Source organism: Leucopleurus acutus (genome assembly GCF_964270905.1).
Source record: "Leucopleurus acutus genome assembly, chromosome: 6".
Taxonomy (NCBI): Eukaryota; Metazoa; Chordata; class Mammalia; order Artiodactyla; family Delphinidae; genus Leucopleurus; species Leucopleurus acutus.
In genome coordinates, this window is record NC_139149.1 from 85100361 (window position 1) to 85127807 (window position 27447).

The 27447-nt window shown below is 38.3% G+C and overlaps 1 protein-coding gene across 4 annotated transcripts in view; it reads right to left on the bottom strand.

Moving 5' to 3' along the window:
• ALS2 (alsin Rho guanine nucleotide exchange factor ALS2) overlaps positions 1–27139 on the bottom strand; it is an 86857-nt gene extending 59718 nt beyond the window's left edge. For 2 of the 4 annotated variants that reach the window (XM_082840788.1, XM_082840787.1), the window contains exons 1-6: positions 26674–27119; positions 25314–25376; positions 9373–9452; positions 7975–8129; positions 4252–5189; positions 987–1344 (exon numbers count right to left, since the gene is read on the bottom strand). In XM_082840788.1, the coding sequence (XP_082696914.1) occupies positions 987–1344; positions 4252–5189; positions 7975–8129; positions 9373–9392 (1471 nt within the window). In that variant the 5' untranslated portion in view covers positions 9393–9452; positions 25314–25376; positions 26674–27119. Of the gene's footprint in view, positions 1–986; positions 1345–4251; positions 5190–7974; positions 8130–9372; positions 9453–25313; positions 25377–26673 lie in introns of all 4 variants that reach the window. The other 2 variants (XM_082840786.1, XM_082840785.1) reach the window with 2 other exon arrangements.
• Between the last annotated feature and the right edge of the window lie 308 nt (positions 27140–27447).

Consider the following 27447-nt stretch of genomic DNA (forward strand, 5'->3'; position numbering starts at 1 on the left):
TGCAAAGCTCTAAACTATAGCCCATGGGTCGAATATAGTCCACTGCCTGTTTTTGTAAATAAAGATTTATTGGAATATAGCTCATTTATTAATGTATTATCTATGACTGCTTTTAAGCAAAGTCAAGTAGTTGTAACAGAGACTGTATGACCTACAAATCACAAAATATTTCTCTTTAGCTCTTTATAGAGAAAGTTTGCCAGGAACTCCCTGGTTCAGTAGTTAGGACTCTGCGCTTTCACTGCCAAGGGCACAGGTTCAATCGCTGGTCAGGGCAAAGAAAAAAAAAAAAAAGAGAGAAACTTTGCCAACCCCTGGTTGATCTAATCCAATATTTCATGAACTTTAATGTGCATGTTAATCACCTTGGGATCTTGTTATAATGTATATTCTGATTCACTAAGTTTGGTATGCAGCCTGAAATCCTGCATTTCTAACAAACTCCCAGATGATGCTGATGTTGCTGGTCTGCAGGCCACCTTGAGAAGCAAAAGTCTAGATGACGGAGACTCCTGAACTGCGTGAGAAATGTAGAAGAAACAACTGTGCAATATTCTCAATATTCTAAGAAGCTGATTGCTAATGGTTTCAGAAAATGAAGCCTTTCTCTTATTGAAGCTTAAAATCATCCTCACTTTCAGGGCGTAAGTACATTAACTCCTCATTTACCCAATGATCACATCTGCAACTTCATCGATCTGGAGTCCAGGCCCACCCAGGAAATAAGGAGGCTACTGCTACATTCCAGAACAATCAAATAAGATTCAAAACAAGGTCCATAAGCAGAAGCAGGTATTATGAAAAAGTGAGGGTCTAAAGTTATTTCTAAAGCAGAGAAACATGCAGCTTTTAAAAAGCTATTTAATTAAATAAATTTTGACATATGAATATGTTAGGAAAGTGAATTTATTATAACATGGCATGTGATGTCAGGAGCACCTTGGATTCACCAAAAGTCAACTCACAAAAGCTGGTTATTTCCTTACCTTGTGACAACAATCCAGGGAGAGAGAGTCTTCGGCTGCCTCCCTCTGATTCTTCTTCTCTGATATCCACAAGACTTGAACTCTTCTTTCCTTGCATTGACTCCTGTTTAACCTGTTCTTCTCTGCTATCTTTCAGACCTTCTGGGCCTATGGGACTACTGCCTGCCTGAGCTCCAGGTTCACAAGGGGCTGTACTATAAAAGTTCATAACTTTCTTAAGAGACAAGGTCCCAGCTTCATATGTAGCAGCCACTCTCACACCAACAGCAGATGCACAAGAGACCACTAGGCTGTTCAGGGCTGAAGTGCTTGTGGTTGCTGGGCTGTGAAGATTAGGAATCGCTTCTGCTACAAGAGGCTAAAATATACACACGTAAAAAAGTATATAAAAATACAATCCCATATACAACAAGCAATCAATAAAAAGAAAGTGTAACATCTATCACTATTTGCAAATACAAGAATCTAAAACAACAAGAGGTCTCTTCATCTTCAACCTAAAGGTATCCCTTCTTGATCACAGATTTAACACATTAGATGGAAATGAGTACTTAAAATACAGTTCCTTATCAAAAGTACTTCCTTTTGTTTGAGTGGTGTTTTATCATGGTATTTAAAAATAGGTCCCAGCTGCTTTTATAAAATAAACACAGCAGAAGGGAGAGGGGAGGGAAGGTATGGAAAACATCGCCTTCAATATGAGGTAATAGCCCTGGATAGAAGGTTGAAAAAATACAAGTTTTATTATTGATCACTACTAGGAAAAATTACACAGATTTTTACCAAGAAATAATGAGAAAAAATTACATTTTAAGAAGAAAAGGCTTTTCCTAAAATGTTTTATGAACACAAATTTATATATGGCATACACAGGCAGAAAAATAAGTTACACCTCTAAACTATCCGCCCCCAAACTATGTTCTGAAATTTCTGTCCTTCTACTGTCTCATCAAGAGTTATTTTCCATGACCCAGGGGCAAGGTAAACTGAAAGATTACCTTTGCTCTCACTACCATCGAGCAATGCAGTAGGTTAATCATTAAACATTTGGATCCAAGGTTCTTAGTGTTATTCACAGCTGTATTAGAAAGCCAACTAAAGTTTTCTGATATCTTAGTGAAAAATCAGTTAAAGCTTACTCTGAGCTGTCAAGCACCACTGTTTACTAAAAAGGAAAGTCACTAGATATACCTACTTAACACACGAAAAAGCTTTCAGCTCATGAGCATAGGTCACAATGAAAATTTTGTTTCCTATGCTACCCAAAGATCCCAAGGGGTGGAAGGGGGTGTGTGTATATCTTAGTTTGTCCTGAATTGCAAACCAAACCAAAAATATTTTTTAACACTGACTTCTGATTTTTCTTAAAGGAAATAATTCCTGTTCCCTGCACAGTGCCTGACATGTAGTAGGCACTCAATACATTCTGTTCAATACTAAATTCAACAAAATGTGAGTCTTTAATTAAAATATCCAACAAAATAAACAAATATACCATATAAAAAAAGATAAATACAAAGTCTATTACTTCCTTGGTGACACAGTTCTCATGATAACTTGTTCAGAAAAACTGGTGTCACTATTTCCACCATCTATTTACAAAAGCTCATAACAGAAGCAGTGATGGTATTTAGGGGTGACTAATCTAGAGAGTTCTTACCATTAGGTGGAGGAAAGTCAAAAAAACTCTACCTTATATAAACTTTAAACTATTGTTCTAACTGGTTCCTCTACTTAATTATATTTAACAATTCATAAAATAAGTAAATAAATAAAACAAAAACACATGCCCAGCAATTTTGATGGAAAACATAATTTCAGGGGTTCCAATCAACCAACAGCAAAATGCAATAATGAAATATATGCTTCATTGCCAAATACTTTAGTTTATTTCACAAACGTGAGATATTCTTTCAGTTACATCTGGCCAGAAGAAAAAAACTTGTCCTAAGCCACATCAATTCCTAATGGTTAGCTGTATGATTGAGACACTATTTACAAAGATGGAATTACACTTAGTTAAACACACACTGCCAAAACTAGCATAGGTAACCAAAACTTTAAATGTTTAACCAAACAGTTCCAAAGGAAAGTGCAATTTCAATGATGATAATCTATTATTCAAATAAACAGTAAATAAACTTTTAACTACAACTTTAATAAATCAGAGAAATGACTTTTGGAAAGTCAAAATCTAACTTTTTTATAAGCATGTACGAGTCCTGTTCAATTATTACTTTCGCTTTGTTTAGATTTTTCTTTCTCCAAACAGCTTCTTAATAAAAAATTTTTTTTAAAAAATCAAACATCTACAAGGTTCGGTGAGTAGACTGTGAAATAAAAACTGTTTCTAAAAACACCTCTAGGCCATGTTCCCATTCTGAACCAGTAAACAACAGTGATGAAGAATCCAGAGGCTATGTGGTTTCAAAAACCTGAAAGCAACGCCACAAGGCAGCTCTTTTATGATTAGTTTTTTTTTTTTGAGTCTTAACCACTGGACCACCAAGGAAGTCCCTAGGATTATACGTTTTTGTTTAGATTTGTTTTCTTAGAGTTCTGGAAAAGCAAAAGCAAAAGGCTTCCACTAAGAGTAAAAAAAAACAAGTATCCTTTAGAACAATTTGTTTTAAGTAGGGAGACACAGCTTACTACATGCCCCTGGTAAATAGCTTTTCTCCACTTACTACAAGTTTTCAAAGTGAAAGTAGTTTAAACCAGATGAAGAGAATATAAAACCCTCCACCCAGTGACGCCCAGTGAGGACCACTGGTATAACTGAAAAGAATTCGAACAGTATGTAATGCCAGTCAGTTTCAAGTCTGCCTATAAGCGAGGGAGGGATCTGCCACACAGCAAACTTCTCTGATAAAGAAGGAAAGGATTTTTCTCAACAGTATCTGAAGAGTGCTACAAATACAGATAAGAGAATTCTTTGTGACTATATAGTCATGTTAGATTAAACACTTCAGGGGCCCACCTTAGCCATGGGGGAAAAAGTACTTGGAAAAAAAAAAATGGGATTTTTCTACTTACAAAAGAATCCCAGAATAACATCTTTCAACATCATAAATAAAGGGCCAGAATTTGAACATGAAGAGTAATTTTGAATTAATCCAGGGTTTTCCTTATCTAGGCTTGCATGATAAGACAGATTAATAGTCAAACTCAAAAAATAAAAAAATGGTACCAACCCTTAGGTATTTTAAAGTTTCTCAAGAAAACTCATATGGTTCAACTTTATATTATAAAATTTAGCAGGTACCTGAGATGGCACTGGCTTTTCACCATTCTCTGAGTTCTCTCTTACTGAATGATCTGACAGTTTCTGCACATATTCATTTACTGCCTGAGTGTCAGGGTACGATGGTATACTTCTTGCAGAAGAAATTTCAGGTGTTCCCATGACATCTTGTGGGGAGGAAATGGTCTCAACACTTGTGGTCTGAACATTTCCAACATTCAGTTCGGTAGCAGCAGGCAGCTCATTTTGTACGAAGGTGTTCTCAAACAGTTCTCCCTTGCCATCAAGGGTTTCAGTGGAGGGGCTGATGGCAGTGCTGGCCTGGTTTTCTGACTGGGATTCTGACAGTGTCACGCCTAATGGACAGCAATGGCTGTCTGATATAATCACATGGTCTTCTTTGTCAGTCATTGTAATTAACAGCTGGCTGCACTGGTTACATCTTTCTGGCACTGGCTTCAGATCCTGGGAAGGGAGGCACTGCACCAGGGCTAAGCTGTGGAACGCACCACAGGCAACTTGTAGCACTACTCGCCCAGCAAGATGTTCCACCTTTTGTGGCTTTGTCACTGGGAAGGTAGTGGTAATGAGACCCAACTGACAACCGGTACCCCATGCCCAAATCTCCCTGCTTAGGGACAATGCCAGAGTGTGCTCCTCGCCACATGCCAGCTGCAAGATCCTGACCGCTAACAAAGGACTGGTCTCGGAATCAGAAATGCTGACAGGATTTGGTTCCGGAACATACTGCTGGTTAGCTACCGCACACTGGCCAGCAGAGTTCTCCCCCCACATGTACACTACGCCACTTTCTGTCACTGCTCCGTTGTGGAAACTCCCTGTTGCCACAGTAACAACATACTGCCCAACCAGCACCTCTTCTAGAATGGGGCTACTCGGACAAATCTCTGCTGGTTCACTTCTCCAGGGGAGAGTCCCAAAGCTGTAGACCTCACCATCTGAAGGTTTGGAAAAAAAAAAAAAAGGGAGGGAGTTAGTGAATTAACTAAAATTTTATCAGCTAACTTTTAGTCCCCTCTAGGTTTAACAAAATAGAATTTTTTTTCTTTTTTTAGTTTTCAAAAGCAGAGTTGTAGAAATTTGGTTGAAGCAGATAGCATTCCACACTTATGAATCTTTTAACAAATAACATCTTTTAACATTCAGAAATATAGTGACAATTTCTACAAATTAAAGGAGACTTCTTCAAATGAAGGGTATTGCTCCTCTCCTTCAGCCTTATCCTACAAACTCCTAGCATCGATCCGTTACTAATGGCTATCATTGCAGGCTATTACAGAAGCAGATTCCAAGAGTTCAAAGACAAAATAATGACCATGACATGATCAGATAAAATAAGCAGAAGATAAAACAGACACATTTGCTAATATCTACAACATTCACTACTACTGCATAAGTCAGAGCAGCAAAAAAGTATGCAATGACATAAAAATATTAGAGATTCACTTTAGCCAAAACTATGAAATTAGCTTTATACCTCCAGGTTGGACTGAGGGCACCAATGTTAACATGACGTTGTGTACCATACTATGTATAATTTTAAAATGTTATTTATAATATATATTGTGTACTAGATAGCCTTCCTGAGGTGTCATTTGTTTAAAAAGCAAATCACAACAAAACAAAGAAAAAAAACAAATGAAGCCATGACTGGCTAGCTTTAGAATTAAAAGGGAAGGCACCAGTGAGTTGGGTACATGAATGATGATAACCTATTTGTGTTCACGTGTGCTACCAAGTCTTGGTTTTACTGCAGGTATTGGGGAAATTTGGGGGTATGTGCAAATGATTTATGCTAGCTAAAAAACTCAAATGGAACGAAGACTTGGCCATGGGTTTTGAAAAATATTAAAAAAGCCCACCATCCTTTCTTTCCTATGTGACCAGAGGGTCACCCATTTTTTTTTTTAATTAATGAAAATAGGTACTATTTTTCCTCCAGCAGCAATTGAGTTGCTGATGAAAAAAAGGCATACTTTATCTTTGGCCTATTACACATGGCAGATACATTTATACACTCAAACTCACTACAACATCTATGTAAGGAAAAACACAATAGTGGCTAGAGGGAAGATCAGTTTTTATTAGGGAATTTCTAATTCGGATAGAGTAGTGAGAAAATAAGCTCACTGGTTAAGATCTTTTAAACTTTTCTTCCCAAGTGACATAACACACTTGCAACAGTTCACCAACACTTTCAATTGGTATTATATTCCATTAGAATAACAGTCTCTCCAGAGCAAATTGCAGAGAAGTGAATATTTAGACATCATTTTTTTAACCTGGAATACCTCAAAAATAGTGAGTCAATGAGGTGTCCTCATTGAATTATGAGCTAATGGTTAAATTGAATAGAGACAAAGCTTGAATCAGTACCACTTCCTCACTTAGAAAAGAAAGTACCAGAGATCTTTGTGCCATTTCAAGCTACACATTTGTGTGAGCTGAGATTTTTTGTTACTTTGACACTTAAACCAGAACACTGCTTAAACATGAACATAGGTTATTTACCTTTTTTTTAAGTTTTCCCTCAGTTTTCCCAGGCTTTTAGGTTTGATTCTATATGTTTAAAGATATGCTCATGAAGGATTCCTAAATATCTTACTGAGGGGCTAATAAAACGACAGTAACAGAACTCTATTTATATAATGTTTGAGAACTATAGATTTTGAAGCCCACAGGTACTGGATATAGTTCACATTTGAAAAATAAGGCTTTCTCCAAATTCTGGCCTAATACAATAATAATAATAGTATTATGTATTATTATAATAAAAGTGACATAATAATAAAGAAATTAGAAAGAAATCCATGTTTGCCCCAAAAAACCACCATGGTCAGATTTAAGCTTTGTTTCCTAGAATCTGTCTTCCCTTAGTTCCTACAAGGAAAATACCAAAGCATTGTTAAATATTAATACTTACAGAGTAGAAATTTATAAATTAGTGAAGCTGATGGCAGTCCTGACCCAAATCAAATCTGCCATGACTTAGTCGGTAAAGTACCATCAAAATTAAAGGCAGCGCTGTCTATAAATTATAGCCTATGTTTCTGATATAGATTTGTAGATTTTATTATATGTTCTTATGAGCTGCTATTTATGCCTGAGAGAAACGGTACTGAGACAGTACAGCCAAGAGATTTAAAAAGCAAATTTTGATATTAGACTCTCTGGGTTCCCATCCTAACTCTGACCCTTTAAATAGTCGTGTGTGCTTGGGAAAACAATTTAACCTCCCTGACCTTCAGCTTCCTCATCTGTGAAGTGGGGATAATAACAGCAGCTACCTCATAAGGTGGTTGTGAGGACTCAGTGAGATAATACATACAAAGTGCTTAGTGCAGTGCCTGGCACATATAATTGTTTAATAAACATTAGCTATTATTAGCATTATTATTCTGATACATTTAATGAACAAAGGTATAGTAAAAGGGTCTCTGAATATGTAATCTTTTAAAAAATCTCATTTTTCATGTACTTATCACTACTAAAATTTTTAAACTGTAATTCTCCCTTTTATTCTAGTTATGGTACATCTTAAATATAAGAACTCATCTGATTTCTGATGAAGGGAGTAAGAACATATTTTGAAAACAAAAAAAGCATAAGTTCCAGCAAAGTTCACTCAGAATCCCTCGTACCCAGTAACTCTCAGCGGCTTCTATACGCTCCGACACCGGTCAGAGTCTCAGTTAGTGTTGGCTAAGCCGTGCTTTTCAATACCTTCAGTCAGAAGAACTCCATGTTTCACTCCAAGGGCCGCATGAAGAACAGTCTTTCCTCCCCAGCCTGGCAATCTCTCTGGTGTTACAGAACGGGAGCCTGCCTGCCACACATGGACCAGGCCTCTTTCTTTGGATCCTTCAGCTTCTGTTGAGCTACAAACATCAAGAAAAATAGCTTAAACATAGCTTGTTCCTCCAGGTCAGAACTGTATCTTTTGTCCTTCATACTGTCATGAGATTTATACCTTTTACCAGTACATGGGTGACTGAGTCAGACAGTTCGGCACCTATTTTATGGCATGGTTATGACACAGGAGCAGAGGTAAAATTACTATTTATATACATGATTTGAGGATAAACCCACAAATTACTTATCTCTATCTAAGAAGCAAACAAAACCTGGGCTATTTTTTGAAGTTTTCTGATTTAAAAGTTCAAGATTCTTACTTCTCAGTACGTTAACTCCTTGTTTAGATGTTAAAGTTATAACATGTCCCAAGTTGGAGTCTTACTTTAAATTTTTAGTTTTTAATTTGGTATTTAAAAAAAAAGTATTTGATGAGAAAGACAGAAGGAATAGGGATCCACATTTCCCTTTATACCAAGTTTAAGCTCTATAATTCTTAAATTTTTAAGAACTAAATTTATAACAGGTACCAGTAAAATCCTTCATGCTTTACTCACGTTCTAGCCAAAGAATTCTATCCATCTGATAACCCTAGTTCAAAGAACATAAAACACACAGCTGTATAACAATGACCGTATCCCAACTGCCTCCCTTTCCAAGAAAAGGCCACATTAACATACTCTGGGTTTCCCTTTATATAATATTTTCCTTTGTGTCGCCATTGATGGGGCATTTATTTTCATATTCTTTTTTTCTAGAACAGTGATGCCAATATTTTAATGAGGCACAGAAACTTTTTTTTGGTTTTCTTTATTTTATAATACCTAGGATTTTCTCTACTTTTGTTAAATAATATTCCTCTGAACTGTAATTAGGCATAACCATGTTTTTATGAAAGGAAAGTCACAAATCTAACCCTCCTTTCAAAATATCATTCATGGCGCCGAGTTCTCTAAGGATAGAATTACAATTAATAAGGCTACTTCTGAAAACTTGAAATTGTGTGACAAAAAAAATGGCCTCAAAAGCTTCAAAATGGTGAAGACATTTTGTGCCTTTTATAAGCATAAGAAAGGGACTAGCAACAAAGTGTACACCACTAACAAGCTTTATTGTAATGATCTTTCTCTTTACCAATCAACACAAATGTCACTATTCCTACTTAATAGCCATCAACAAGAAAATTAAACTGAAGAGAAGCTACACGTAAGTGGAACTGTCTGTTGTGTTTTCCTAGAAGGGTAGGGGAAAAGGAAAAAATGGTTTTACCTTTTCTTCTTTGAGTCCATCGGTCAGTGGGAGCACTCCATCACCAAATCATTCCCTCCTTGCAAAAGGTATATAAAACCCTAAATGGCAAAACACAGGTAAGCACAAAGAGCAGTGAAAGAGCAGTTTGCTATTTTATCTGTCAGATTTTAAAAAAAGAAGAAAATAGGCAGCTCTCCAACAAGTGCACATTCACTGGGCAATAAATATACAGCAAAACTATTTAAACTATTTCATATCCTGCCTGCCAAAGTCGAATCTCTAGACTGAGCCTGCCCACTGAGCTTATAAAAATGCCTGTTGATCGTCAAATATAATGTCAAAGTGAGAAAAGACTACCCACAACCTAGCTGTACTTTGTCAGGCAACAGATTTTTTTCATTTGTTTTTTATTATAAATAAGTTCAATCTGAAAACTCAATGTGTTAAGTATTCATTACACACAAATTAAGGCTACTTTTCAAATGCTGCTGGGACATATGAACACTTAAATACCAATTAAGTAAACAAGAATTTCTTGGGGCTTCCCTGGTGGCGTAGTGGTTAAGAATCTGCCTGCCAATGCAGGGGACACGGGTTCAAGCCCTGGTCCCGGAAGATCCCACATGCCACAGAGCAACTAAGCCCATGCACCACAACTACTGAGCCTGTGCTCTAGAGCCCACGAGCCACAACTATTGAAGCCCACGTGCCTAGAGCCTGTGCTCCGCAACAAGAGATGCCACCGTAACGGGAAGCTTGTGCACCGCAATGAAGAGGAATCCCCTCTCACCGCAACTAGAGAAAGCCCACGTGCAGTAGCGAAGATCCAACGCAGCCAAAAATAAATAAATTAATTAAATTAAATTAAAAAAAAGAATTTCTGCAATCTCTCCAGTAATGTATCAGATTCAAACAGTTTTAATTTCATTTTCCAGTAATGCACACACACAGAATTCCACCATTAAAACAAAGTTTTCCATGTATTGGAACTAGCAGTGTTTTCCCCAAATCAACCTCAATTCTAAACCATAATCCAAAGGGCTGGAAGAAAGAAGTTTGAATTTAAAATATCTATTTTTTAAATCTACCATTTAATAGAAAAGAGCTATATGAAAATAACAGTACAAATATTATGACCTATCATTTCAGAAACTCAATGTTTAATAAAGTAAGAGTTAGAAATACTGACAGGCAGACAAAAACACTCAATGCATTTCAACTAAGAAATTCACATTTTTAAGGGCACCAAAACTCATGAAAATAAGAGCAACGGGGTTTTAGATGTGTGAATTTAGATGTGTGAATACTGGGGCCAAATTCATTATTTTTCTGCAAAAGGGTATGGCATCGTCACTGTGCTTTGAAAAGAGCCCACACCGGCAGGAATGATGTAAGACCATCTGTTTACTCCAGGTTGCCTGTGAATTCTTACAGTTTCCCATCTGTATATCTGGAGGAAATTACTCTCTACCTAATGCTTATTTTAGAAAGATTTTGACTCATTCAAAGTTGGATGAAGGGTACATGTAAATGAAAGATATATCTGATCAGATTTAATAAATGCTATTCATTTAATAAATATGATTACTAAGTGGTACTCTGCTTTGTGTGTGATAGTAATTAACTTTTAGTAAAATGTACAGTTCACAGCATACAGAAAAGTTCTGAGGCCAGGTCTAACCTATGCTCATCTATGAGAGATCAGGGAGTAACTGGTCCCTTGATAAAAGTTAAACAATGCCCGGGGGGGGAAACCAGAGAACTGCTCTGGGAGGGTGTGGGAGTGCACAAGCACACTTCAAGCAACTGATTCACTGTTCGTAAACCAAATTGTGTCCTACTGCCTGTCAATCAAAACTGTTGAGAATCGGTAAAATGAATAAAGCAGCTGACCTTTCTTCTCTTTTGGTGTCATATTCTTGAATACAGTGTTTTCTTAAAGTGGATTACTCCTTATGCCACATGATTTCTAACCAACATTCATTTTTTCAAATCCAAATGGAATTAAAACTCTACAAACTGTCTTGCAACTTTGTTACTTACTATATACCGTAGGTAGGATAATGATTCCCAAGATACCCATGTCCTAATGCCCAGAACCTGTGAATATGTTAGGCTACATGGCAAAGGGGAAGTAAAGCTGCTAATCAGCTTGTTTTAAGTTGGGGAGATTATCCTAGTTATCCAGATGGACTCAGCATAATCACAGAGTCCTTAAAAGTGGAAGAGACAACAAGCCTCTTAGATAGCCACATCCACCACAGGGCAGACAGCAGAAGCAAGAACAACTACAACCCTGCAGCCTGTGGAACAAAAACCACATTCACAGAAAGACAGACAAGAGGAAAAGGCAGAGGGCTATGTACCAGATGAAGGAACAAGATAAAACCCCGGAAAAACAACTAAATGAAGCGGAGATAGGCAACCTTCCAGAAAAAGAATTCAGAATAATGATGGTGAAGATGATCCAGGACCCCGGAAAAAGAATGGAGGCAAAGATCAAGAAGATGCAAGAAGGGGGCTTCTCTGGTGGCGCAGTGGTTGAGAGTCCGCCTACCGATGCAGGGGACGCAGGATCGTGCCCCAGTCCGGGAAGATCCCACATGCTGCGGAGCAACTAGGCCCGTGAGCCATGGCTGCTAAGCCTGCGTGTCCAGAGCCTGTGCTCTGCAATGGGAGAGGCCACAACAGTGAGAGGCCCGTGTACAGCAAAAAAAAAAAAAAAAAAAAAAAAAAAGAAGATGCAAGAAATGTTTAACAAAGACCTAGAAGAATTAAAGAACAAACACAGATGAACAATACAATAATTGAAATGAAAACTATGCTAGAAGGAATCAATACCAGAATAACTGAGGCAGAAGAACAGATAAGTGACCTGGAAGACAGAATGGTGGAATTCACTGCTGCGGAACAGAATAAACAAAAAAAGAATGAAAAGAGATGAAGACAGCCTAAGAGACCTCTGGGACAACATTAAACACACGAACATTTGCAATATAGGGGTCGCAGAAGGACAAGAGAGAAAGAAAGGACCAGAGAAAATATCTGAAGAGATTATAGTCAAAAACTTCCCTAACATGGGAAAGGAAATAGCCACCCAAGTCCAGGAAGCGTAGAAAGTCCCATACAGGATAAACCCAGGAGAAACACACTAAGACACATAGTAATCAAACTGGCAAAAATTAAAGACAAAGAAAAATTATTGAAAGCAGCCAGGGAAAAATAACATGCAAGGGAACTCCTATAAGGTTAACAGCTGATTTCTCAGCAGAAACTCTACAAGCCAGAAGGAAGTGGCATGATACACTTAAAGTGATGAAAGGGAAGAAACTACTACCAAGATTACTCTACCCGGCAAGGATCTCATTCAGATTCAATGGAGAAATCAAAAGCTTTACAGACAAGCAAAAGCTAAGAGAATTCAGCACCACCAAACTAGCTCTACAACAATGCTAAATGAACTTCTCTAAGTGACAAACACAAGAGAAGAAAAGGATCTACAAAAAAAAACCCAAAGCAATTAAGAAAATGGTCATAGGAACATACATATCGATAATTACCTTAAACGTGAATGGATTAAATGCTCCAACCAAAAGACACAGGCTTGATGAATGGATACAAAAACAAGACCCATATATATGCTGTCTACAAGAGACCCACTTCACACCTAGGGACACATTCGGACTGAAAGTGAGGGGATGGAAGAAGATATTCCATGCAAATGGAAATCAAAAGAAAGCTGGAGTAGCAATACTCATATCAGATAAAATAGACTTTAAAGAATGTTACAAGACAAGGAAGGACACTACATAATGATCAAGGGATCAATCCAATAAGAAAATATAACAATTATAAATATATATGCACCCAACATAGGAGCACCTCAATACATAAGGCAACTGCTAACAGCTATAAAAGAGGAAATGGACAGTAACACAATAATAATGGGGGACTTTAACACTTCACTTACACCAATGGACAGATCATCCAAACATAAAATTAATAAGGAAACACAAGCTTTAAATGACACAATAGACCAGATAGATTTAATTGATATTTATAGGACATTCCATCCAAAAACAGCAGATTACACTTTCTTCTCGAGTGCGCACGGAATATTCTCCAGGATAGATCACATCTTGGGTCACAAATCAAGCCTCAGTAAATTTAAGAAAACTGAAATCATAGCAAGCATCTTTTCTGACCACAATGCTATGAGATTAGAAATAAATTACAGAGAAAAAAACGTAAAAAACACAAACACATGGAGGCTAAACAATACGTTAGTAAATAACCAAGAGGTCACTGAAGAAATCAAAGAGGACATCAGAAGATACCTAGAGACAAATGACAATGAAAACACGATGATCCAAAACCTATGGGATGCAGCAAAAGCAGTTCTAAGAGGGAAGTTTACAGCTATACAAGCCTACCTCAAGAAAAATCTCAAATAAACAGTCTAACCTTACACCTGAAGGAACCAGAGAAAGAAGAACAAACAAAACCCAAAGTTAGCAGAAGGAAAGAAATCATAAAGATCAGAGCAGAAATAAATGAAATAGAAACAAAGAAAACAATAGCAAAGATCAATAAAACTAAAAACTGGTTCTTTGAGAAGATAAACAAAATTGATAAACCACTGGCCAGACTCATCAAGAAAAAGGAGAGGACTCAAATCAATAAAATTAGAAATGAAAAAAGAGAAGTTACAACAGACACCGTGAAATACAAAGCATTCTAAGAGACTACTACAAGCAACTCTATGCCAATAAAATGGACAACCTGGAAGAAATGGACAAATTCTTAGAAAGGTGTAACCTTCCAAGACTGAACCAGGAAGAAATAGAAAATATGAACAGACCAATCACAAGTAATGAAATTGAAACTGTGATTAAAAATCTTCCAACAGGGCTTCCCTGGTGGCGCAGTGGTTGAGAGTCCGCCTGCCGATGCAGGGAACACGGGTTCGTGCCCCGGTCGGGGAAGATCCCACATGCTGCGGAGTGGCTGGGCCCGTGAGCCATGGCCGCTGAGCCTGCGCGTCCGGAGCCTGTGCTCTGCAACGGGAGAGGCCACGACAGTGAGAGGCCCGCGTACCGCAAAAAAAAAAAAATTAAAAAAAATAAAAAAAAATAAAAAATCTTCCAACAAACAGAAGTCCAGGACCAGATGGCTTCACAGGTGAATTCTACCAAACATTTAAAGAAGAGCTAACACCCATCCTTCTCAAACTCCTCCAAAAAATTGCGGAGGAAGGAACACTCCCAAATTCATTGTATGAGGCCACCATCACCCCGATACCAAAACCAGACAAAGATACTACAAAAAAAAAAAATTACAGACCAATATCACTGATGAATAAAGATGCAAAAATCCTCAACAAAATACTAGCAAACAGAATCCAACAACACGTTAAAAGGATCATACACCACGATCAAGTGGGATTTATCCCAGGGATGCAAGGATTCTTCAATATAAGCAAATCCATCAATGTGATACAGCATATTAACAAACTCAAGAAGAAAAACCATATGATCATTTCAATAGATGCCGAAAAAGTTTTTGACAAAATTCAACACCCATTTATGAAAAAAACTCTCCAGAAAGTGGGCATAGAGGGAAACTACCTCAACATAATAGAGGCCATATACGACAAACCCACAGCAAACATCATTCTCAATGGTGAAAAACTGAGAGCATTTCCCCTAAGATCAGGAACAAGACAAGGATGTCCACTCTCGCCACTATTATTCAACATAGTTTTGGAAGTCCTAGCCACGGCAATCAGAGAAGAAAAAGAAATAAAAGGATACAAATTGGAAAAGAATAAGTAAAACTGTCACTGTTTGCAGATGACATGATACTATACATAGAGAATCCTAAAGATGCCACCAGAAAACTACTAGAGCTAATCAATGAATTCAGTAAAGCTGCAGGATACAAAATTAATGCACAGAAATCTCTTGCATTCCTATACACTAATGATGAAAAATCTGAAGGAGAAATTAAGGAAACACTGCCATTTACCACTGCAACAAAAAGAATAAAATACCTAGGAATAAACCTACCTAGGGAGACAAAAGATCTGTATGCAGAAAACTATAAGACATTAATGAAAGAAATTAAAGATGATACCAACAGATGGAAAGATATACCATGTTCTTGGAATGGAAGAATCAATATTGTGAAAATGACTATACTGCCCAAAGCAATCTACAGATTCAATGCAATCACTATCAAATTACCAATGGCAGTTTCTACGGAACTAGAGCAAATCATCTCAAATTTGTATGGAGACACAAAAGACCCCGAATAGCCAAAGCAGTCTTGAGGGAGAAAAACGGAGCTGGAGGAATCAGACTCCCTGACTTCAGACTATACTACAAAGCTACAGTAATCTAGACAATATGGTACTGGCACAAAAACAGAAACAGATCAATGGAACAAGACAGAAAGCCCAGAGATAAACCCACGCACCTATGGTCAACTAATCTATGACAAAGGAGGCAAGGATATACAATGGAGAAAAGACAGTCTCTTCAATAAGTGGTGCTGGGAAAACTGGACAGCTACATGTAAAAGAATGAAATTAGAACACTCCCTAACACCATACACAAAAATAAGCTCAAAATGGATTCGAGACCTAAATGTAAGAACAGACACTATAAAACTCTTAGAGGAAAACACAGGAAGAACACTCTTTGACATAAATCACAGCAAGATCTTTTTTGATGCACCTCCTAGAATGGAAATAAAAACAAAAATAAGCAAATGGGACCTAATGAAACTTAAAAGCTTTTGTACAGCAAAGGAAACTACAAAGAAGATGAAAAGACAACCCTCAGTATGGGAGAAAATATTTGCAAATGAATCAACAGACAGAGGATTTATCTCCAAAATATATACACAGCTCATGCAGCTCAGTATTAAAAAAACAAACTACCCAATCCAAAAATGGGCAGAAGACCTAAATAGCCATTTCTCTAAAGAAGACATACAGATGGCCAAGAAGCACATGAAAAGCTGCTCAACATCACTAATTATTAGAGAAATGCAAATCAAAACTACAATGAGGTATCACCTCACACCAGCTAGAATGGGCATCATCAGAAAATCTACAAACAACAAATGCTGGAGAGGGTGTGGAAAAAAGGGAACCCTCTTGCACTGTTGGTGGGAATGTAAATTGATACAGCCACTATGGAGAACAGTATGGAGATTCCTTAGAAAACTAAAAATAGAATTACCATACAACCCAGCAATCCCACTACTGGGCATATACCCAGAGAAAACCACAATTCAAAAAGACACATGCACCCCAATGTTCATCGCAGCACTATTTACAAGAGCAGGTCATGGAAGCAACCTAAATGCCCATCCACAGATGAATGGATAAAGAAGATGTGGTACATATATACAATGGCATATTACTCAGCCATAAAAAGGAACAAAATTGGGTCATTTGTTGAGACGTGGATGGATCTAGAGACTGTCATACAGAGTGAAGTTAAGTCATAAAGAGAAAAACAAATATTGTATATTAATGCACATATGTGGAACCTCGAAAAATGGTACAGATGAACTGGTTTGGAGGGCAGAAATAGAGACACAGATGTAGAGAAACAAACGTATGGACATCAAGGCGGGAAGTGTCGTGGGTAGGGGTGGTGGTGGTGGTGGTGTGATGAATTGGGAGATTGGGACTGACATGTATACACTGATGTGTATAAAACTGATGACTAATAAGAACCTGCTGTATAAAATAAATAAATGAAGTGGAAGAGAGAGGCAGAGGAGAGCTTGAGAGAGGTGATGATAACAAGCTGTGTCAGAGAGCTGCTAAATTGCTGGCTTTGAAGATGGGAGGGGGCAGCCATAAGCCAAAGAATGTAGGTGGCCTCTAGAAGCTGGAAGAGGCAAGGAAACGAATTCTCTCCTAGAGCCTCCAGAAAAAAGCACAGCCCTGCTGACATCTTGATTTTAACCCAGCGAGAGTTGTGTCCGATTTTTAACCTAAAGAGCTCCAAGATAATAAATTTGTGTTATTTTAGGCACTGAGTTTACAGCAATGCTACAAGCAGCAACAGAAAGCCAGTACACTATTTCACACACATCCTTCTTTACTGATATTTATAGATCGAATTTTGTTTTAATGGTGTTTAATATACTTGACTTCTCCTAAGAAGACACGTGTGCCTGAAATTCAGATATGAGAAAAAAGGAAATGACTGGTAAGGAAACATAACTAAAAAGGAATATTGCACCTAAATGTGGGAAGCTTATATTATAAAGTTTTACCTCACATACTTAAAATATGCAGCATTTACCGAATCCAGTTAATCTAACATTCTTCCTCAATTATGTATCCAAACAGAAAAAGTACACCAAAAAATTTGTTTTCCTAGTATTTTTATAATCCCCTCTCTGAGAAATCTACAAGACTTGCCTCAACCATTCAAAAAGCATTTAAACTTGCTTATGTACTTCCACTGCTAACAGTTTTAACTGTTATAAAATTGCCTAATCATGGGGCTTCTTCTGGGGATATTTCTCCCCAGATGAGCTTTGGGGGTCAGGATCCCTGTACTTTGCTTCTTTTCTTCTGTTATAGTAACTTTCCCTCATAGCCTTTATTATATTAACTAGCTCTGATACAGAAGCTGTGTGATATTTACAGAGTCAGAAAATGTGGGGTCATCTTGTACCTCACATGGCCTTTCCAGAGATCAATGGCATCTGTAAAAGGAGCAAACTAGACTGTAGCATCCTCTCCAACTATTAAGTACTATGAACCACAGAACAAAGATGCGTTCATTTTAAGTATACCACTCTACACTTCAAATTACCTCCTTCACAGTGAAATGTGAAGTAATTAAACTCTCAGATGACCCTTTAAAACAAAAAGCTTGGTCCTTAACGAGTTGATTCCACTTTTAGATCCCGGTGGATACACACCCTCCTGCTACATTTAACAGAGAAATAAGCTATCCTGTACATGCAGAGAATATGGTTTTAATTCCATGAACTGGGAGTGCCCTAAAAAAAAAAAATCTGGTCTAGATGTTCTAATTATTGCTAGAAAGAAAAGCTACTACTATGGGTCCATGATACCGTAACCAGAAATCTAAACTCCAAAAAACTCTGAAAACTAAAAGTTTTTTCATTTAAGACTTTTGGCGGCAAAATCTAATCTGACCTGAACTCATCCAAGAGCAAAACCAACATGAACTAATGTGATGCTATTTAGTTTTTACCCCTTTAGTGTACATCTTCATTTGTCACAGAAATATTAATATGATTGTAGGGTGGTACCAAAGGTCCCACGAGAAGTGTTATATAATATATGGTTTATGCACCTTATTCTAAAGATCAGAAAAACTCTGAATTCCAAAACATGCCTTGCCCCAAGGGTTTTCAAGTAAGGGACTGGGAACCTGTATTCTAAAACAACTATCATTTTCGGTAGGGGTCCTCAACTTTTTAATGGCAATGATTTACATCACTTGTTTTAAAAGTTTTAAGTTCATTTTATAGTGAACATACTCACACAGAGTGCCCAAATGAATTCTGTAAGAAATATCCTCCCTGCAAATACTCACTTGGCTCATCTTAGTGGAGGAAGGAAGCCTGGGCTCTTTAATTTCATACAAGACTACCAATTTGGTGGAAAGATGTAAATAATGAGAGAGGTGCTGTGTCCTAGAACAACTAGGACTTAGTGATGTATTAGACATAAGTGGGGGATAAAGGAGAAGGAGGTATCAAAAATGACCTCTAATTTCTCCCTTGAACAACTGTGTAGTGGTACCATTTACTGAAATGAGGAAGAGTGAGAGGGTAGGATTCTGAAGTGGAAGGTAAGATTCTCGTAAGACAAGATTTTTTTATAAGTTCAAGATGCCTGTGAGAAATCCAAGAATACATGTCAAGTGAGCAGCTGAATATGTGAGTATGGAGTTCAGAAGAAAGGTCTCAACTATTGATATAAACTTGGGAAGGCATATGGATAATATCTGAAATCAAGGCAATGGATAGTATCACTGGAGTGTGTGTTAAGAGAAAAGGGAGGCACAGAATCAAGCTGTTAAGTTACTCGGATAGGATGAACAACAAGCAAAGACTGAGGTGAGAAGTGGCCTGAGAGGTAGAACAAACAAGAGTCTGATGTGGGCACACGAAGCAAAGCAGAGCGTGTTTCCAGCAGGAATGACGGGTCAACACGGCTGGGCTCTCATCTGGGGACTGAAAACCAGATTGCAGCAGGCTGACTATAAATGGCAGGTGAGGACATGAAAATAAAGTTGGTGTAAATGATTCTTTTAAAAAATACTGAAATGGCAAACAGAAATGGAGAAGCAGGTGGACAGAAACATGAAGATCAAGGGTGTAATTTTGGGGGGTGGGGGAAGATGAGAGACAGCTGAACATGTTTGTAGGACAATGACATGGTTCCTAGATGCAAGGGAGACAAGGACAGAGGGCAGAACCAAAATCCTTGACAAAAGTGGAAGAGGATAGCGTCCGGAACACGCATGCAGTGGGACTGGTCTTTCACAAGAGAAAGGGTCTACATTTTAAAAAGAAACAAAACAACAGGTACAGATACAGGCAGGATTATAGATTTTGTGGTGGGAGGATAAGAGTCCCACATGATGGCACCTGTAAGTGACTAGGACTTCACAGTGTGTGTGCTATGTTTTCTAATCTCACACCTGGTTCCATTCATTCTGTCTCTTTATTTTATTTTGCCACATTTACACATTTCTGTAAACTGCCTTTTAGGAACAAGGCAGAATATAAATAAAAATTTTAAAATATGAAACAGAAATGTGTTAATGGACTAGTATTCCAAATGCAAAAAGAAAATTAAATCATGTAGCATTCTATGTATTCACATCTAGTAAACTTTATTCTCTGGACAAAGTCCTTTTGCCTTAATAATTTAGTAAAAGTTAGTATATTAACTTTAATTAAATTTCAACAACTAAAACCACATGTAGTTTTCTCACCTACTGTACTCCAGGTATGGAACTAATATAAAACTTCCACGGAAGCCAAAAACATCTTATGCTCTATTATATCCCAGCTGCTTAATATAGTCCTGACATACAACAAGTACTCAATAAATACCTGTAGACAGACTAGGCCTATATAAATCAACAAGTTCCTACCCTTAAGGAGTTTACATACGAGTATGTTCTATCTTTCTGACTAGAATGATGGCTCTACGTAGACAGTGCCCTCAAGGCATAAGAAAGCTAACTTAACACTAGCAAAGCTGGGCCCTTCTACTCTTAGTCTCCTGTCTCATTTATTGGTTTAAAATAAGTGTCTTGATTAAAATAGTGAAATAATAGCAATAATTATAGTTATAAGAGTAATGATATTACTGTTTAGAATGACAAGACATTAAGATAGGAAGACAATAAAAATAACAATAAAGGAGCAAACTGTATCATAATGCCTCGAAAAGAATTTGGACATAGAGTGAATCTGACATAAAATTACTACAGATTTCATGCAGTCATTTACACTTTCTCTTTAGTCTGAGTTAGTTGTGTTTTATTACAATGTAGTAAACCAGAGTTTATACTGTGAATGCAGTAAACAATAATTGAAGACCCTATGGAATTTTACACATGGTAAATGCTTAATAAATATTTGCTTTTAGAGGCTCAGTCTATGTTTACACATGGATTAAGGCAACTTTTGACTCAAACACCTGATTTACAACTAATCTGTACACCAACAACTGCTACTTCCTGGATATCCTGCCACTCTAGCCTTAACCCACCACCACCGAAGGTTGAGGAACACTCACCTTGCACCTAAGGCTTGACAAACCAACCACCATCAAAGGGGGAGGCCACTTCAAATCCTAGCCCTCTCAGCCTGAAATGCTGCACTGGAGGCACTGCCTAATACCACTATGGGAGCTGACCAACCCCTTAAATCCTGACCCAGCATTCAGGAGTTCAGTAAATTAATACATTAAATAAAGTCAGTAGGCTGGCCTAGACAGTACTTATTATTTATCATGTTGTTACTAATGGGATAATGCACTTAAGTCATTGATTCAAAATATATTATAAACTCCTGGAGGTCAGAAACCATGACTTATTCATCGGTACATTCTTGTACCCATGGTAACCACTAGGTATAAGCTGGCTACGCATGAGTGAGTCCTCAGTGGAAGACAACCCTCGATCTTAAGTTCCAGTCCACAGACTTCCAAATGATTAGAAGGTTTCCACCAGTCCACGGACTTCCAAATGATTAGAAGGTTTCCATGCCTGTTATAAAAGTCAATGTCTGACATGAAAGGAAAGTGTCTTCTCATAATAGAAACTCTCATACATAATTTGCTAATGGTACTTCCTAACAAGGAAGATACTTTTATTTCATGTCACTTCACAGATGTTAGACAACTAGGAAAGAACAGTCCCTTTCTCCTTAGTACATGGAGACTGTTTCTGGACAATCAGGGACACTAAGGCTTCATAGTCTCTTTCTCTTTTTACTACTTATTTTTTTTATGGCCTGCTAATTTCACCCTGAAACCTACTAAAACGACACTCTTCTGATTGTTGAGAATCTTCTAAAATGGATATTACTCATGGGAGAGGGGGATAAACATGGTAAAATAAACACCCAGCAAATACCCATTTAGCTCCTTTTTGCACCCACTGCCTATCTCTTTAAAATGCATTTTCTGTGAATACTAAATTCCCATGAAACATTCTGATAAATATTATAATACCAGCAACTGAATTTCAAATTCCCAGGTACTGCAACCATTTACGCCTATTATTATTTGATAGCATATAATTTCTGATATAAATTATTCCTTTAATACTTTGCTACTATTCTTTTACTAAAATGGCTACTTTTTTTAAAAAGGCAATATTACAGAAACACAGTTCAAAGTATGTTGGCTTATTTTACCAATCAATAATATCCAGTGCTTAAGGTCAACAAGGGGCCACATAACTGAACAGGGAGTACACATGTCAAAATATACTGCTCTGGAGATATAAGTTTCACTTAGAGTATTTTGAAAGTGCTAATAACAGGTATTCTTGATTAGGAATGAAAATGTTGTTTTTAAATGTGTGAGTCATATTAGAGATCAGCTATTAAATTCACTATTTGTTACTCAACCATTTAACGCATTGTCGTCATGTTTACTTATCAATACCTGTAGAAAGAGCATTATTTTGTTTGAGCAATAACTAGGACACTTGTATTCACAGTATAAAACTCAGGTTTACTACGATGTAATAAAATTTAACCAATGAAAACTTTAAAAAAGTGTTAATGACTACACGATATCTGCAGTAATTTTGTTTTTTTTTTAATATTTAAATATTTATTTATTTATTTGGCTGTGCAGGGTCTTAGTTGCGGCATGCGGGATCTAGTTTTCTGACCAGAGATCGAACCCGGGCCCCCTGCATTGGGATTGCGGAGTCTTAACGCTGGACCACCAGGGAAGTCCCTCCGCAGTAATTTTGTATGTGAGTCACTCCGTCAAATTCCTTGCAGGGCTTTATGATACAATGCACTCCCCTATACGTTGAGAGTTCGTGATCAGTACATGCCTGCACTTCTCAAGAGTCTCTAGAATTTAAATTCCCCTGCAGCCTTTCAAGAAGGATCATTCCTCATATCCTAAGGCAAGCATCTTCCCAGGAGCACAAGTCAAACAGAAAAGTCTGTCTCCTCTCTTTAGAAAAGCTTTACATAGTGGAGCTGCATTGGCACATTCTTTTCACCGCGGGGAGAGAAGCTACAAAGTAAAAAAAAAAGAAAGCATATCGGGAGAGAGCCCCGATTATATATAAAAATTCTAAGGTGCTAGTTTCACAAACTATCTTAACCATTCACAAATCTGTAAAAATATTAATAATAATAATGTACAAATCCATGTACCCATCATTGAGTTTTAACAAATATTAACATATTTTCATATTTGCTTAAGCTCCCTTTAAAATAGAAGAAAAAGTTATACGTAGATTTGGGACTTCCCTGGTGGTGCAGTGGTTAAGAATCTGCCTGCCAAGGCAGGGGTTAAGGGTTTGAGCCCTGGTCCGGGAAGATCCCACATGCCGCGGAGCAACTAAGCCTGTGCGCAACAACTACTGAGCCTGCGCTCTGGAGCCCACGAGCCACAACTACTGAGCCACGTGCCACAACTACTGAAGCCCACGTGCCTAGAGCCCGTGCTCTGCAACAAGAGAAGCCACCGCAATGACAAGCCCACGCACTGCAATGAAGAGTAGCCCCCGCTCGCTGCAACTTAGAGAAGTCCTGCGCACAGCAACGAAGACCCAACACAGCCAAAAATAAATAAATAAAATAAAATAAATTTTTTTAAAAAAGCTATACATAGATTTGAAGGAGCTCTACCCAAACCTTCCTTCTCCAGAGTTACCCACTATTCCTAAAGTTAATGTGTCTTATTTCCATGTATATTCTTATACTTTTATGTACTCTCACTAGATACATACATATCAATAAACCGTAATATGCTATATTGTTTCAAAACTCTACATAAATGCATAATACAGTATTCATATATCCTTTGGCAACTTGCTTTTTTTTTGTGTGTGTGGTACGCGGGCCTCTCACTGTTGTGGCCTCTCCCGTTAAGGAGCACAGGCTGCTGCACAGGCTCAGTGGCCATGGCTCAGGGGCCCAGCCACTCCGCGGCATGTGGGATCTTCCCGGAACGGGGCACGAACCCGTGTCCCCTGCATCGGCAGGCGGACTCTCAACCACTGCGCCACCAGGGAAGCCCAGCAACTTGCTTTTTTTACTCAATATTATGTACTTGAAATATGTATCCATGTTATAAACAAAGATCTAGTTTATTCATTTTTACCAAGGGATAGTATTCCATTGCATGAATAAACCATAGTTTATCTATTTCCCTCCTAAAGTACAGCTGGATTGTTCTACTTTATCACTATTTTAAGAGCTGCTATAATCATCTTTGTTAGATGTTTGCTTGGGCAATTGCTCCAATTTTAGTTAAGAATTCAGCTCAACAAAAATTCAGGTTGCAAAAGAAAAGAACCCTTAGAATGAAAGTAAATTCACCCAGATCCCATTGACCCAGTCTTTTTTTTCCATAGGAGTTGAGAAAACTGTACATTTTTCTTCAAAACCAAACTGTATGAACTGCACAATAAAAGAGTAAGTCTACAAGAGCCCCCAAAAGTACTCAATACATCTCTGATTTGAATATTTCTGCTCTATTCACGTGGATCAATTAATTCACCTATGTTCAGCTCTTCTGTCACTTGTGTGATGCTGGCAAACATCAAGACAGAATGTAAAGATGGCACCATTACATCTATAGACGAACGGGAAATGGGGATAGGAAAATAAATGTAATGCTAAAAAGGACCACGTCATAATTGGTTGCTATTTTATTTGTGGTTACCGCGCATTTTCTTAAGGACTGATATCCTTAAGAAATCTACTTCCTTATAACTGATGACTGAATTAATTGGTCATTTATGAAAAGTTAAAAGAAAAAATATGTTTAAAAAAAACTCTACCAGAAATATCTATATCCCTAATACAGTTAGAGTATGTGGTAGGTTTAATTCCACAAAGTTATTAAAGTCCTCACAGCATTCCTCTGAGTGTTGGAGAAAAGGGCTCAACCTCACACTACATCAAAGCAAGCCTTCTTTTACACCAGCTCAAAAATCACCACTCTCTACCTTCCTTCCTAGTTTTTCAACTCATACCTTACCTAGTCTCATATTAATAACGAATTATAAAAGGTTTTTACAAGTCAGTCATATTCTTTGGAAATACCTTTAGAATGGACCCAGCAATACTGCATTTAACCCATGTTTTTCATGAAAATGTGTAAGATTGATAGTACTCTTCCCATCTAATCACATGAAAACTAAAATCAGTTCTCAGTGAGGTTGTTACCATACCTTTTGCTTCTTTGACAGTCAAAATGCCCGAAGTAAGTCAATGACAACCTAAGTTCTGAAAGGCTGAAATCTGGAGAAAAGGGATTCCAGTTCACATTGCATAAATCAACTTAAAAAATAAGGAGCTCACATAATGCCAACTTAAATCCCCCCCACACAAATTACGTGTTTGGTTCTTTATGTTCTGCATCATCTTTTCAAATTTTAGTATTGTGAAACAGCTTCTAACATTTCTTGCTATAGCTATGAATCTTAAGTCTGCCAATACTAGTCATTGTTTGCAAACTAAGTAATAAATTTAAACTAGGTATAGATTCCATCAGCATTTTAGGTTCTAATGGAACACATTAAAGGTTCTAATGGAACAGCAAAGTTACTATAGACCAACCTGAAATCATATTTTCTCTAAATATACCCCTATATCATAAACCTATCTGGAAACTATCCCTTGATTTTTAAAAGTAAACTATAGTTCTTTTCTAAAAAAATATTCAGTTCTCTTTCACATCATTTAGAAAACTGAGTCAGTGGATCATGATGTAGTGGAAAAGGAAATGACTTATAAAAATGGCTAATATGTATTGAATATCTACATACAGTGCCAAGCACTGTAAAAAAAAATATGACACATGAACCATTATATGTAAAGGTAACATTATGAGGAAGGTACTTTTATACCCGATTCAGAGATAAGGAAATGGAGGCAGATAAGTAACTTGCCCAAACTCAAAGATGTAAGTGTATGTGACTCCAGGTATGCTCAGGTCTAAAGCACTTCACCACTATGCTTGTATCATCAAGATTAAAATACTGTAATCTACTGCAAGAGCAAATTTTTCACTCCTTAAATTCTTAATTTTATTCTTTAAAGCCTTTTAAAGAACATTTACAGCCACCAACAAATCCAAAAGGCAACAGACTAAGGATCTGCGTTTGTGTTCAACAGTGATTTCCTTTTCCATTCTAAACCAAAAGGAGAATACTCTACTTGGATAAGCCACTTCAGCCCGTGTGCTTTTCCTCTTCCCTCATCAACAAAGACCTAAGCAGTACAACACTTCGGCGAACCTACACTTGTCTGTCTCCAAAGTAGCCCTATTACACAGAGGACCAACACCACCGTCAGGACCATTTCCTTACGACAGCCCCTATGTTATTCTGTTCCTATCTTCACTTCTCAAAAGAACTTAACCACCCTCTGCTGGATAACTTGACACGACAAAGGACTAAGGCTAAACTACTAATGCTTAATATCAAAGTCATTTTCTTTTTCCACAACCGCCTTTTCAAGCCAGCAAAACTCTCGGTTCACTCTCCACCGCGATCTGCATCTAGGAACAAACCCACCTGGGACACTCACCAAGGTTCGCCGCCAGGGACCCTGGTTTATCTGGTCGGCGCCTAGAGTGGGCATTCAATAAATCCTCCTGAATGAACTGGTGGAAGGCAGGGTGGGGGGAGGCGGGAAGGGGGGCGCGAAGGAATTTCACGACCCTGAGATCTCTGCAGTGGCGCCCGGTCTGGGGAGGAGGAACCGGGGCGACTGGGAGAACCTGGAGCCGCTGGGTGCTCCTCGACAGGCAGGTCTGTTAGTCGGACGCTGGCTTGGGAAGACGCGGGCACCGTCTCCGTGAGTCTCCGCAGCGCGCTCCCGGGCCTCGGCCTGCGCCTCCGCCTTTCTCCCGGACCCCGGCGTCCCGCACGCTGGAGGCCCCGGCCGATCAGCCCTCCGAAGCCACGGGCCAACCCAGGACCCGCGCTCGCTCACCTGCCGCTCCCGCTACAGCACCCAGGTCTGCATCCGGCGCGAGCCTGGCAGTCCCGCGAGCCCGTGAGATCAGCTGATTCACGGGGGGCGGGGCTTCTGGGCAGGGGCTGGGCCGCGAGCGAGTGTGAAGGCCGGAGATCACTCCCGACGTAGGTGGGGTTAGATGCCAACGGAGTCTGGTAGGGATCAAAATTACTAAAGGGGCGTTAGGCACCGCGGGCAACGTTCCCGAGATACTGCCTTTCCCTTAGGACCAGGCAGAGCCACGACTCCTAGGATGCACTTGGGCAATGACGTAACGTGGCGTCGCCAGGGCCTAACTACGAGCGGTTCCATGGTAACGGTGAGGAGAGTGGTTGGGAGCTG